Consider the following 15403-nt stretch of genomic DNA (forward strand, 5'->3'; position numbering starts at 1 on the left):
GCGACATGCGACTAGCTCTGGGCAGGTGGTAACTATACCGACCGCAGTTCCTGATCTTAACACAGACACTAGCAGTAGCCGTGGGATGTTCCTGTCACTCCCTGGACACCTCGTCACAGCCGGAGATCTAGCTACCCCTAAAGGTAGAAGCAGGAAAGCTATCTTGCCTCAGAGAAAATCCCCAAAGGATAGGACAGCCCCCCACAAATAATGACTGTGAGAGGAGAAGGAAATGACATATGTAGTATGAAACAAGATTTAGCAAAGGAGGCCACTACTAACTAGAAAGAATTAGTACAGGACAGAACACTGTGCGGTCAGTAATAAAAACTAGAAAAAGTCCACCGCAGAGAAATGCAAAAATCTCCACACCTGACTAAAGGTGTGGAGGGCAAACTCTGCTGCCCAGAGCTTCCAGCTTAGCTGACTCGATACATACTGATAAGCTGGACAAATGAGCAAAACATAGAAAGTGCTAAACAACAAAGTCCACAACAAGTGAACTGCAAAAAGACAAGCAAGGACTTAGCTTTGCTGAAATGGTCAGAGTGACAGGGAAATCCTCAGAGAGCCATGACTCCAAGCTCAACAATTGACAACTGGCATTGAATTAGGGAAAAGGCCAGACTAATATAGCAGAGCCAGAAAGACGATCAGTGAAAACAGCTGCTGATGCTAAATCCAAGAAGCAGCCATACCACTCAAAACCACAGGAGGGAGCCCAAGAGCAGAACTCACAAAAATGCTACTTATAACCACTGGAGGGAGCCCAAGAGCGGAATTCACAACACATGATGTTGGAGACTGCGGACAGACCGTCAGTGGCGTTCTGTAGTACAGCGGGGGTAAGGTCAGGGGATGACGTGTATAGTTGTGTGTCATCAGCATAAAGATTGTACTGAAAGCCAAATCTGCTGATGGTCTGTCCAATTGGGGCTGTGTAGAGGGAGAAGAGAAGGGGGCCAAGGACTGAGCCCTGAGGTACCCCAACAGTGAGAGGAAGAGGAGATGAAGTGGAACCAGAGAACAGAACACTGAAGGAGCGGTCAGAAAGGTAGGAGAACCAGGAGAGAGCAGTGTCCTTAATGCCTAGTGACTGGAGCCTAGAGAGTAGGAGAGGGTGGTCAACTGTGTCGAAAGCTGCAATGGTATGGGCTGGTATCATCAAAGATAATAATAATTTTATTTATATAGCGCCAACATATTCCGCAGCGCTTTACAAATTATAGAGGGGACTTGTACAGACAATAGACATTACAGCATAACAGAAATCACAGTTCAAAATAGATACCAGGAGGAATGAGGGCCCGGCTCGCAAGCTTACAAACTATGAGGAAAAGGGGAGACACGAGAGGTGGATGGTAACTATTGCTTTAGTTATTTGGACCAGCCATAGTGTAAGGCTCGGGTGTTCATGTAAAGCTGCATGAACCAGTTAACTGCCTAAGTATGTAACAGTACAGACACAGAGGGCTATTAACTGCATAAAGTGTATGAGAACATGATACGAGGAACCTGATTATGGGTTTTTTTTTTTTTTTTTTAATGATAGGCCACACAGGGATAGTTAGGTTAATGCGTTGAGGCGGTAGGCCAATCTGAACAAATGAGTTTTTAGGGCACGCTTAAAACTGTGGGGATTGGGGATTAATTGTATTAACCTGGGTAGTACATTCCAAAGAATCGGCGCAGCACGTGTAAAGTCTTGGAGACGGGAGTGGGAGGTTCTGATTATTGAGGATGCTAACCTGAGGTCATTAGCGGAGCGGAGGGCACGGGTAGGGTGGTAGACTGAGACCAGAGAGGAGATGTAGGGTGGTGCTGAGCCATGGAGTGCTTTGTGGATGAGGGTAGTAGTTTTGTACTGGATTCTGGAGTGGATGGGTAGCCAGTGTAATGACTGGCACAAGGTAGAGGCATCGGTGTAACGGTTGGTGAGGAATATGATCCTGGCAGCAGCATTCAGGACAGATTGGAGCGGGGAGAGTTTGGTAAGAGGGAGGCCGATTAGTAGAGAGTTACAATAGTCCAGACGGGAATGAATAAGTGAAACAGTAAGAGTTTTTGCAGAGTCGCAAGTAAGAAAAGGGCGAATTCTAGAATGATAAAGATGAACTTGTGGGACCTTTTTGGGTTGAGGATGTAGTGAAGCTCAACTCCCAGACCTATTGCCAGTTTCTGGAAGACAACTTCTTCAAGCAGTGGTACAGGAATCTGACGATATCTGACGATTCCTATGACGCTGCACAGTAGGAAAGAGGCGGAGGGAGATGGGGGAGAGCCGCAGAGAAGTACTGCGCATGCCCAAGATTCCCAGCCCCACAGTGTGAATAAATCAGAAGAGACTGCGGGACAGGATCTTGGGTCGCGCGTGCACGCAGGCGCAGTAAGCAAGACATCAAGTGATGTCAGTGGATGGGCAGCACTAACTGCGCATTCCAAGGCCTAATATGACAGCGCAGGAGCCAGGACAATTGAATAACGCATTGGAGATGGCGCCTGGCACGCAGAGGCCATGAGTGACGGCTGTGCTGCGTCTGGATTATGGGGAGAAAGACCTGCCCCGTTGTGATTTCAAGGTATGAAGTACAAACTTCATAAACGATTATTTCAGCCGTTACAGCAACAAGAACTAAAAGAGCCACCTTGTCAGAATGCAGCATTAGTGCTGCACAAGTTGGCTCTTTTAGTTACAAACACCTGGGGGTGGGGGGGGTGACAGGTTCCCTTTAAGACAGTGTTACAAGTTTGTTGATGGTTATAGAAAGCGACTCATTGCAGGTGTGGAACCATATATTCAGTTGTGAGTGCCAACAATTTTGTCCTGATTATTTTTAGGGTTTTGTGTGAAATTAGGACAATTTGCCTTTTTTTCTCTTTTCTTGTGTGGTTCCAATGCACGCAAAGGAAACAAAACGTGTATAACAAAACCTGTAATTGCAATACTTCTCTGGGAGAAATACTTCATTTTCTGGAACAATGTCAAGGGTGCCAATACTTTTGGCCATGACTATGTCCTTCCAGGATTTAGAATGCTACAGTACTAATTCCCACGCATTTCACCAACATGTAGGGAGGGGGCAGGTCCATATTTTTTGCTGGGCCCATCGGACTCTCCCACCAATCGCGTGTCTTGCAGCAGGGCGTCAGTTATAATACACAGCTGACACCCGCTGATGATAGTGCGGTCACTGATTGTGAGCGCACTCCAGCACCATGTTGTACATGTACAGTGGACATTGGGAAAAAGTTAATGGAGACCATTTAGAAAGTTGCTTAAGTTTGCATTTAAGAAGCAAATAAACAATTTTAAAAAATCTGTGTGAAGGTGTACACGGCCTTTCATTGCCATAAGAAACTCTTGGTAGATCTAAAATGTAGTCAGGACCATCGAGCACCTTTCTAACACTGCCCCATTATCAGGAACCCTAGGAACATTTCTTTCTCAATAAAGGGGCAGAATACAAGGCGGCCGATCACCTGACAAACAAGCAAAGCGCTCATCTGCTCAGCAGCACATCATCCAGTGCACACATGTGCTGCCGAGGACAATGACTATTTGCACAGGAATGATGGTTTTATACACATCATAAGAGCGATTTGCTCACAAGACAAATGGGCAAGCTGCGGCTAAGCATCCATAAGGTCAGCATGGCTTATTTCTGCACCATGTGCATTTAGTCCTGCAAACTCCATAAAGATGACTGGGAAGAACATGTGTGCTGTGTGTGACTGTCCCTGGAGACACTGCCATAGCACTGAGCCCAGACTGCAGGGCGCTACAGAGACAGCACTGCCTCTCCGCCTCTCCGCCTCATCTGTCCCAAGACTCCCAGACTGCTAACCCGCGCGTGCGCGCAGAGGATAGCCCGGCAAGAACGAGCCCCTCTGCTGCGGGAGCGAGCGCGCAAGAAGGGAGCTGTGTGGAACAGTGTTGCTCTCTGATTGGTCCGCACGTGTTCCTGCTCCCTCCGGATTGGTTGTCCATGTCGCGCCAGTACGATTGCAGAGTTCTGTGTCCTGTCCGGGTTTTGGCGCCAGGATTGTAGCTCCCGTCATTAGCGCAGTACAGGAAGCATGGCCCCGGTGTCCAGAGGAGACGGCCAGCAGCACGGTAACGGGGAGGAGGCGGGGACATAGCACGGTTGTACCCTCAGGACGGCCATTCAGCCGAGACTCGTGTGTGCCACTGCCAGTCCTGTGCCATAACACTGCAGCACTACTAGTCCCAGCATGTCTTATGGTGATGACTTCGTATCTGACTGGATGCAATAAGTGGCACTGTTCAGGCTGTGGTGTGGGCCCAGAGCCGGCATGTTAATGCAGTGACTGTCAGGAGACTCCTCCACTAGAGCACATGATGGGGGTCTCCACTGCTCAGACCCTGCTGAGTTCCTGTGACCCCCAGTGAATAATAACAGTTAGGCCGGGGCCCGCCATCCGGAACTAGCAGCGGTTTGGACACAGCACATTCTCTGCATCCAAAGCGCTGCCGTCCATTGAGCGCAGGTGAATCCTCTGTGATACGTGCGGATTCACCGCGTCTAATACAGTCTATTGATGTAAATTCTCTTGTGGAGACTGGGGACTCTGCAAGAGAAGTTGACATGCTGCAGTCTGGAAGGACGCGCCGCATGTCCGTCTTTGCGGGTGATCCGCAGGCTTCTGTGGACGCATAGTGGACAAATGAAATTCCATCCACTATGCTGTAACATCTGGACGCTGTGGGTTTGATGCCGCAGATGTGCACAGCGTCAAACCCGCAGCAGTTCCTGATCGTGGACACATCCCATTATACTCCCCTCCGGTTACAACGCTGTTCCAGTGTTGGCACTGGCTCTCCCGGTGATATTATTGCATCACATGATCCCTGCGGCCAATCGTGCTGGTTTCACTCTCCTATGGACATAATTGACATCCAGAGCATGTGAGAGCTACGGCTGCTCCATCTGGATGTTTGGATTTGTCTGGAAGAGAGTGAAGCTAGTGCTGATTGGCCGCAGGGATCATGTGATGTAACAATATCACCCAAGTCTTGGGAGAACCATTGTCAACACCACTGGAACAGCACCGCAACTGGAGTGGAGTATAGTGTTATGATTTCACTGGGGGAAACAAGGGTTCAGAAGGGTTTGTCTGAGTAGTGGACAACCAGTAACCAATTAATCTGCTGCATGTCACAGTCCCCTGACAGGGAGAAGGGCACGCCTTGTGGCTCATCTGTCCAGTGCTCAGGGACAGTGGTGGCTGTGCCTCCACTACAGGGCGTTTGTGCTTAGTGGCATAACTAGAGTCCGATTGGCCCCACCTGGATGTTGGTCAGATGTATGGTCTGGAATAATAGTGATGAGCGAACTTGCTCTGATAATGTGTTATCTGAACATGCTCTAGTGTTATCAGAGTATCTTGGACGTGTGCGGATAGTATATTCGAGTCCCTGTGGTTGCATGTTAGGCAGCCTCAAAACATGCATCCTCAGGGACTCGAACATATTATCCGAGCTCGTCCAAGATACCCTGATAACACTCATGCATGTTCGGATAACACCTTATCCGAGCACATTCACTCTTCACTAGTCTGTAATAATAATGTCTGCCATCCTTGGCCCCTTCCTGGTATAATGTTCCCCATGCTGGGCGCCTTCCAGTAATATTCTCTCCCGTTCTGTCACTTTTCTCTAACACATTTTTAAAAAAAAAACAAAACACGATTCTTCTTGCCTTTCCCCAGTCCCATGACGCACAGCATCCTCTTCTATAGCTGGCACATGATGGGCACGCCGACGTTAGCAGCCAGCGGATTGTATTGTGGTGCAGGGAGCTGGTGGGTCTCTCCACCGCATTAGATTTCAGGTGTGTGTCCCAGGGTCACATCCAGCTGAAATAGGCTCTGGCATTGGCACTCTCCCACCCAAGGGGATTTTGATATTAGCTCAAAGGACGTTTACAAATACCTCTAGTTACGCCATGTGTTTATTGCTAATTTACTGAATACTGGCATGAAAATATATCAACAAAATACTGTTATACAGTTAAAATTACAACTGGAGTAATATTTTTATTATATAGGTCCTTGTTAACATTTACGCTAATTAAATAATCCAGTACATGGTAAGGAGAGGTGGGAAGCTGAGACTGGGCCAATAGAAGGACAGAGGATAGAGATGTTGGAAAGTTTTCCCCAGTTATCTCTAAATAAAGCGCATAGACTACCTGATACATTATGTGGTAGCAGGAGTCCCAGCTGCTTGCTCCATGCCAGGTGGCGACAAAAATCATGGCCCACCTTCAAGAGAACAACAGCAACTCCTAGAATGATGGGAACGAAAGGAGGAATGGGAGTAGCAGGTAAAATAGGTATACATTTTATTAAGCACCATATAAAAATACAAATAAAATAATTAACAAAACACAAAGACAATACAAGGAAAATCAGGGTCACCCGACAGGGGTACAGAGCTCTATCATCCGGTTCACGGTCACCCTTCAACACCGCTGGTAAGCTCTGCCTCCCGGTATTATTATTTGTTGGGTCACTGGCTGTTGCATGCCTGTTTGGGAGGAGAACATGATGGTTCTCCTATATTGATCACTTGATATACCTGGGAACATTTGACACTTTACCCCTGTCGAGTGACCCTGATTTTCCTTGTATTGTCTTGGTGTTTTGTTGTTATTTCATTTGTATTTTTATATGGTGCTTAATAAAGTTTATACCCATTTTACCATATTTCACCTGCTACTCCTATTCCTCCTTTTGTTCAACTGATACATTGTGTATAGATCGCCTGTGTTTTTATTTAAAGGGAACCTGTCACCAGGAATAACGCTGTTAAAATGCAGATATGAGGATAATCTGCAGGTTAACAGCGTTATTATGCTGTCCGGCGCCTGCACGTAGCCGAATGCAGTGGGGAGAAAATGATCTTTATTCTCCCCACCAGCATTCGCTATTCAGTCATAGGGGGTGGAGGCGGCGCTGGTTCGGTCACCGCTTTGAGACCACGCTCCCAGCCCTGACTGACAGCTGAACCCCAATGTAGAGCCATTGTCAGCCAGGGCTGGGGGCACAGTTGCAGCGGCTGCTTTGTATACTCAGAGCGTTGACCGAACCAGCGCCTCCCCATCCCCTATGACTGAATGGTGAATAAATATCACTTTCTCCCCACTGCATTTGGCTGCTTGCAGGACAGGTGCCAGACAGCATCATAGCGATGTTAACCTGCAGATTGACCCCCATATCTGCAGGTTAACAGTGTTAGTCCCGTTGCTAGGTTCCCTTTAAGATTCAGTTTCTGTTGGTAAAATTGGGACACAGTAGTCACACACTTAGACCATTATCAAGTACATCTATCCCTAGATCATTGCACTTTATAATAGTAATACATACTTGATAACTGAAGCCTACTTTTCATTCGTGGTGCAGAGATCTGGACACTTATTAGATAATAGAAAGTACCGTCTAGTGCCATGTTTCTCCCTGATTACTATAGTGACTGTGTGTACATGCCTCCTGTATGATGGCACTTGCCAATCTCCAAGTGAAATGTTCTGACTTCAGACTGTGCCAGTGTTGGGTAATTGCCAGTGTTGGATCTGTGCCTGTTATAACTATCTAATTATATTTCTTATCATTTTTTTGTCAAGATATGGCGGACTCTGGCGGTTTTGCAGCATCCCGTTCTCGTCGAGAAAAGACTGAAAAAAAGGGTCGTAAGGAAGCCTTAGAAAAACTGAGAAAAGCAAAGTGTGGTGAAAAAGTGAAATATGAGGTAAGCTGGTGTAATTGTGGACTATTTCTACATTGTGCTGGTGTTAGAGTTGTCATTGATGACAAGGCAGCAGAAGCAATCCATGGATTTCTGATTGTATAAGCCAGACCCAGAATATAGAGACCTATTAGAATAAACCAGGAACATTTAGAAATGCTTGACGCTGTTCCCTGGAAAATCAAAGTACGACATGGCTGGCTGGCTTCAGAGATGACATCAATGTTTTGTGTTAAGGCTCCCATAAACAGCACAGTCCGCCAAGCCAAATTCACGTGTGGGAGGGAGTAAGGAGAGACGGCTGAACAAGAGCTGGCCCTTCTGTTGTGTGTGATTGACCAGCTATAGCCCAGTGCCTGCACTTAGGTATTTTGTCTGTTAGCAAATAGACATTTTGGTGCTTGGAAAAGACAGTAGCACCTTGAGGAAATTTTTCTAGACAAAGAAGTAACTGGTCTTTTTAAAAGTAAGGTTCAAAGACCTGCACAGTTTTTTTTTAATGAAAACATATTTTATGCCACATGCTCTGAAGACTCTCATATGCCTTAAAATGTTCAGAGGTTTTTGCTAAAACCATACGTGTGCAAGGGTTTATGCTGAATTAGATCATATGGCAACTTACTTTTGTGAAAATATAGCAGCAGAAGAGGGATTTTTTTTGACCGCTCTCTATTTGGCACTTTAAGAGGCTTTTTAATTGGTATAACTGTGCTAATAAGTATGACTTGGCTCTTTTATAATACTGGAATTGTTATGTAGTTAGGTCGGTCACATTACGAAATGGTATGGCACAGAATATGGCGGCAGATGAGATCAAATACAAACCTTCACCATGTATATGACACTGTATAAGATATACTGTCTTCTTCTTTGAATGTTTTTTTTTTAATTGAGAAGTTTTTAATTTAATACAATCCAAATCAGCACTGCAGTCAGTACAGAGTCAGAGGTGAGATAGTAAGCTGAATATTAATCACCAAAACCAATAAGCTCCGTAAAGCTGTTAAGTTTTGAACAGTTTAGTTCTTGTTTATGCACTATTACATCAAAAGCTCAGGTGACATATTTCCATAAATTAGTATTGCATACAGCCAGTGTTCTGGTTCCAGGAGACCCATATTTGGTGAAAATAATAGTTTGTGCCCTTTCTTCCTTATGAACATGTGTGCTTTATGGATGAAATTTCCTTCTAGTATGGATGTTGTGATTTTCCAAGGCCATGTCATAACTATCTTTGTTCTATTCAAAAATTTTCACACCAAAATTTTAAATCGTGGAGAAATACCCTAAGCCAATACATATTTGGACTTTCTTGTAAGATTTGTCTGATCGAGCCATTTTCCCCACTTCCTGACCAGGCAAATTTTTGGGTTATATTATATGTGCGCTTTTAACGGCTCTAAAACATGTTATTTCGATTTTCAAATAATGTTTCTCAAATTTTTTTTTTCCCCAATACATGGGTTTTAATTAATATCATGATGTCTTTTTTTTTTTCTTTTTTTGTGTACTCAGTGATCAGGAAGGCAACTATGATAATAAATCATGGCTGCCTTCTCTTTGAGGAGTTTGGCTGTGTCTGACAGCCAGGTTCCTACCCCCACAGCTGCATGAACTCCTGCAACATGTTCACAGGTTATAGTGTGGACCACCTGAACATTATTAGCAGGGCTGTGGAGTTGGTAAGCCAAACTTCAGAATCCTCAGTTTCCCCGATTCCCTCATACATGATTCACTACTGAGCATGTACATAGTGTAGAACAGATTTATCGAAACTAAAAGCCGAGATCCTTAGATCAGGAACAGAACAGACATTTATAGGACATTTCATAACTTTCCCAAATTCTTATGAAAAAATATTCATCACATACTGCATTGACCTACTGTACCCAATTTATTATGTATTTTAGGAGTTGGTCCGTTTCATACAGACTCTGACTCCACAGCTTTGGTTATTAGTATACGGGCAGTCCAGAAGTAGTTAAGGTTTATCATGTCGGAGATTAATATAAAATTGACTTCCAAAACAGTACTTTTGGGAGGGAGATATCTGCTATTTTGATCACTAAAATATCGCTAGATGTTGCACAATTCTTGAAATCAAATGTGACTGAACTCCACCTGGAATCTCTGGATTCTTATGTAAATGGAGTCTAAAGCACATGTTTATAATCCTCTCTGGGCACATGGTCAACATTTTACCTTTTTTTACTGTGAGGTGGAAGACATGTCAAGTATATATGAAGAGGTGGACGAGGAGTCTTACTCAAAGATAGTCCGTGAACGTCAAGATGATGACTGGATAGTGGATGATGGTAAGCCAGCTCTGCTTTCAGTTTGCTATTGTGCAGCATGTCCACTACTTTGGTGTAGTACTAATTGAGAAGGCTACCTTTTGATTGAAGCTTAATGCTCACCCAGCTTGGCCTGATTACAGGTTTAATTTCCACAGTTGTACCCTAAGTATTCACATTTACTTGCAGATCTCTCCATACTATAGGTGAAGTACATCGCAAGACCCTGGGATGCAAATTGGAAAAAGCTTAACAGTTGTATTCAGTATTGAGATTGCAACTGTTTTGTTTAAAAAAATTAAAGCACCGCTCTAGTGTTTTATTATTTTGTATTTCAGTGCTGCTTCTTATTTAAGGTCCCTGATCCTAGTCTTATACTTACCTGCCGCTGACTTCACCTTCTGTGGCCGCCTTTCCGGTTGATCTCCAGCAGTTTGTGACCTGCTGGCTGCTCCAGTGTTTTCTGGGTGAGCCAGAGGTCACTTCAGTGCCAGTCTGAGAGCCTCATTCTGGCTTCCATAGACTTGTATTGAGAGCTTGTGACGTTACTGCTGACTTCCGGCCACTCAGAAGTTGGGTCATGAGATGATTCCGAAAAATGGTGAAGACGGTGGCAGGTAACTATAGGGCTAGGGACAGGGACCTTACATTAGAAGCACCACTCCAGCACTGAAACACCCCCCCCCTGCTAAAGTGGTACTTTAATTAGTAGTTCCACAAAGCCTCTGTGTTACCAGTCCTTCCCATCATCACTCTACCTTTGCATGTCCTAAAGTATCATGCTTCCCTTAGTATATGAAAAAGCATGTGTGGCAGGATGGCGCTGCTCTCCGCTGCCTCATTCTAGACAGTTGGGGTGCACAACACTTACAGGGGATTGGAGGAGCAGTGGGCATGGCCCCGAGGATGTCACAATGCATCATGGGAAGCTGGGGTGGGGGGAGCAGTTTAATACTGGCAGGCTTCCAGGCAGCGCCCCCGCAATGTAGATGTGTGCAAGTTGCTGAGACACTGGGAGGCAGAGCAGCGGAAATAAGCATATGGTTGCAGAGAAAAATGTTGCAACTTAAACAGAACATAAGAACAAGTGAGTCTGCAGCCTTTTTTTTTTCTTTTATTGGAAATGTATTATTGAAAACTTAAGTTATTCTTCACTTTGCTTATACTCCGGTTCACAGATGGGGCAGGTTATGTGGAAGATGGAAGAGAAATTTTTGATGATGACCTGGATGGAGATGCGCATCTTGACAAAGGTATATGATGGGTTTTACATACATTTAACCCTTGTGCGTGACCATAGCCTTCTAACCCTTAGTGTCCACAACAACATTTCCCCTTTCTGGAATTGCTTTACTTATGTAATAATGTGAAGAGACAAATAAATAATACATTTTTGAGCCCTAACTCCTCAAAACAATATATTTTAATTACTCGCACTTCCTGTATGAGCCCATCTCGGTGTGGGTCACACAATCCTTTGTTGTAATGCAGGTCTGTTACTCCTGGTCTGCTCCTCATCTGGACACCGGATCCAGACAAAATGAGGAAAGCATGTCTCACTCTGCAGGTGCCAGACCCTTGAATCACTGCTATGTGCTTGTCATTAGAAACCACAGTGCGGCATTTGCCTTTTGAATAGTCCGGAACCAGCGCTCCACAGCATCAGCATGGTCAAATGCCATACTTCACTGATCCTGCTATTGTTCTGGTCCAGACAATAAAAATAAACTAAAATTGCTACTTCTCATTAACGCAGCGTGCATTTCAATGCTGGATAATCTTTGTAACCCAGTCTTACATATAGTGGTGTGAAAATCTTCAAAATTTAACATTATTGGTTGTCATGGTCCGTCCCCCACCGATATGGCCCCCATATAGTGCTGCAGGAACGTTATGGCCCCCATATAGTGCTGCAGGAACGTTATGGCCCCCATATAGTGCTCCAGGAACGTTATGGCCCCATATAGTGCTGCAGGAACGTTATGGCCCCATAGATGCTCCATACAGACACTTGCCCCATTTGCTGCGATAAAAAAAATAAATCACATACTCACCTCTCCGTCGCTCAGGCCCCCGGCACTTTCAATAGTCACCTCTCCTCGTTCCGGGCGCTGATCTGTCTCCAGCACTGACGTTCAGCAGAGGGCACGCACTGACCACGTCACCGCGCCCTCTGACCTCAGCGTCAGTGCTGGAGACAGATCGGCGCCCGGAACGAGGAGCAGGTGACTATCGCGCAGCGCTGCGCTCCCCTCCCCGTATACTCACCTGGTCCTGCCGCTGTGTAGATCCTGCTTCCCCGACGCCGCAGCGCTTCATCCTGTACTCAGCGGTCACATGGTACCGCTGATTACAGTAATGAATATGCGGCTCCACCCTTATGGGAGGTGGAGCCGAATATTCATTTACTGTAATGAGCGGGACCATGTGACCGCTGAGTACAGGAAGAAGCTGAAGCTGCTGCTGCCGGCGCCGGGGAAGCAGGGAACCGCGCCTGGACTAGGTGAGTATTTTTAGACAGCCCCCGCTCCCCCTCCCCTGCCGACCCCCGGTATGACTCGAGTATAAGCCGAGAGGGGCAATTTCAGCCCAAAAAACGCCCAATCAGGGACAGGCACAGTCCGGCGGCAAAATGGCCGCTCCTTACTACCCGCAGTCAGTGCCCGCTCCATACTCCCCTACAGTCAGCGCTCACACAGGGTTAATAAACAAACATAAACATAAGGATGAATGACCTCGGGGAGATCAAAACATCCAACACCGCAGAGACACCATCACGTGTTTCTCAACGCAGTGATCCAGAACACTGCCCCCATCCCTTATGGGAAATATCCAAATGCATGTAGAAAAGCCGCGGAGACACCATCACGTGTTTCTCAACGCAAGCAATGAATAGCCAGGTCTTTCACCGGGAAGGAACAACCACGGGAAGGGCAGCATCCAATAAAGGAAAACCACCTATGCCAAAACATGGTATCCATCCACAAACACCTGTTTCGGGGTATTTGCCCTTCATCAGTGTGGAGTAGGAAACTGGCTATTAGGAGCATATATATATGTAGCCACTAGATACCTCCAAAAAACAATAAGTATTTGCACCTTTTATATGACTTTAAAAACTATTAAAAAATATATTTGTGTTGTGTTTTAAAATAACTCCACCGTGGAGCACGACATTACCATAAGAAAATTCTGAGCAAGATAATAAATTGAATTTTTACCTGGTGCGGTACAGTCGATAATGTCCACAGTTCCCTTTAATCGGTCTTTGTAAAAGTCCAAATGTGGAAAAATGCGGCTTCGGTGGAGTTTTTTTTCTTTTTTCTCTTTTGCTTTCACTTGAGCGGGCTCCAGGCAGTGCCCCGGCCGGCGGCAAAACAGCCCTATGCTCACTCACTGCTAATAGCGACTATGCGCTGTTGTGCAGCTCTCGGTTCTCTGCCTCTGCAGGACCTTGCGTGACGTCACGGTCATGTGATTACTCACGTGACTTGCTACAGATAGCACAGTGGACCAATTTCCTACTAGTTTCGGAATAGGACGTATTCCTTCATCATTCCCTGATGAAGGAATACGTCCTATTCCGAAACTAGTAGGAAATTGGTCCACTGTGCTATCTGTAGCAAGTCACGTGAGTAATCACATGACCGTGACGTCACGCAAGGTCCTGCAGAGGCAGAGAACCGAAAGCTGCACAACAGCGCATAGTCGCTATTAGCAGTGAGTGAGCATAGGGCTGTTTTGCCGCCGGCCGGGGCACTGCCTGGAGCCCGCTCAAGTGAAAGCAAAAGAGAAAAAAGAAAAAAAACTCCACCGAAGCCGCATTTTTCCACATTTGGACTTTTACAAAGACCGATTAAAGGGAACTGTGGACATTATCGACTGTACCGCACCAGGTAAAAATTCAATTTATTATCTTGCTCAGAATTTTCTTATGGTAATGTCGTGCTCCACGGTGGAGTTATTTTAAAACACAACACAAATATATTTTTTAATAGTTTTTAAAGTCATATAAAAGGTGCAAATACTTATTGTTTTTTGGAGGTATCTAGTGGCTACAAAACTGGAGAACCCAGCGCGGATCATTTTTATATATATATACCTGTTTATAGCTACTAATACAGAAGGGTGGCACTGTATTTGTATCTGCTGCAGGATTCACAGTTTCTGAAGCGCTACTGGAGTCTTTAATTTTATCATATATATATGTATATATAATATATGTGTGTGTGTGTGTGTATTATAGATGTATAGATATATAGATATCCAAAAGTAGGTGGACAGAGAATAACATTTATTTTGAGTTATTATTATTTATTTTGAATTTTTATTCTGTAAATCAGAGAGTTATGTGACACAAAATAGTTAATAAACAACATTTCCCACATGTCTACTTTACATCAGCACAATTTTGGAAACAAAATGTTTTTTTGCTAGGAAGTTATAAGGGTTAAAATTTGACCAGCGATTTTACAACAAAATTTACAAAACCATGTTTTTTTAGGGACCACCTCACATTTGAAGTCAGTTTGACAGGCCTATATGGCTGAAAATACCCAAAAATGACACCATTCTAAAAACTGCACCCCTTAAGGTGCTCAAAACCACATTCAAGAAGTTTATTAACCCTTCAGGTGTTTCACAGCAGCAGAAGCAACATGGAAGAAAAAAATGAACATTTAACTTTTTATTTCCAAAAATGATCTTTTAGCAACAATTTTTATATTTTCCCAAGGGTAAAAGGAGAACGTGAACCGCAAAAGTTGTTGTCCAGTTTGTCCTGAGTACTCTGAAACCTCGTATGTGGGGTAAACCACTGTTTGGGTGCACGTCGGAGCTCGGAAGAGAAGTAGTGACGTTTTGGAATGCAGACTTAGATGGATTGGTCTGCGGGCGTCATGTCGTGTTTGCAAAGCCCCTGATGTACCTAAACAGTAGAAACCCCCTACAAGTGACCCCATTTTGGAAACTATACCCCCAAGAAAGTTATCTAGATGTGTGGTGAGAACTTTGAACCCCAAAAACCATGTTTGATAAATCTCCCCCTTCATAACCCTATTACACATACTGTCCACCTACTTTTGGACTACCCTGTATATTATATAGGAAGACCTAGATTCAAGTATTATGGTAGCAGTATGACATGTACTGCACACGTAGGCAAGGTCAATAAGTCATAGTATAAGGTGTAAGAGCAGGATTACCTGATTGTATGCTGTGTAGATGCGGCACACACCCCGACGCGCGTTTCAGATCTTGTCATTTGTCTACACAGCAGATCATCAGGTAATCCTGCTCTTACACCATATACTATGGGTTGTTGACCTTGCCTACTTGTGCA

General features: G+C 44.8%; 1 protein-coding gene across 2 annotated transcripts in view; it reads left to right on the forward strand.

Annotated features, from left to right (window-relative positions):
- The first annotated feature begins 3895 nt into the window (after window positions 1-3895).
- The window catches only part of POLA1 (DNA polymerase alpha 1, catalytic subunit), a 502104-nt gene continuing 490596 nt past the window's right edge, over window positions 3896-15403 (forward strand). Inside the window, exons 1-4 of one of the 2 annotated variants that reach the window (XM_077294669.1) lie at window positions 3896-4114; window positions 7647-7771; window positions 9987-10083; window positions 11241-11315. In XM_077294669.1, the coding sequence (XP_077150784.1) occupies window positions 4078-4114; window positions 7647-7771; window positions 9987-10083; window positions 11241-11315 (334 nt within the window). In that variant the 5' untranslated portion in view covers window positions 3896-4077. The remainder of the gene's footprint in view (window positions 4115-7646; window positions 7772-9986; window positions 10084-11240; window positions 11316-15403) is intronic. The other variant, XM_077294671.1, reaches the window with a different exon arrangement.

This window comes from Ranitomeya variabilis, chromosome 3 (assembly GCF_051348905.1).
Source record: "Ranitomeya variabilis isolate aRanVar5 chromosome 3, aRanVar5.hap1, whole genome shotgun sequence".
Taxonomy (NCBI): domain Eukaryota; kingdom Metazoa; phylum Chordata; class Amphibia; order Anura; family Dendrobatidae; genus Ranitomeya; species Ranitomeya variabilis.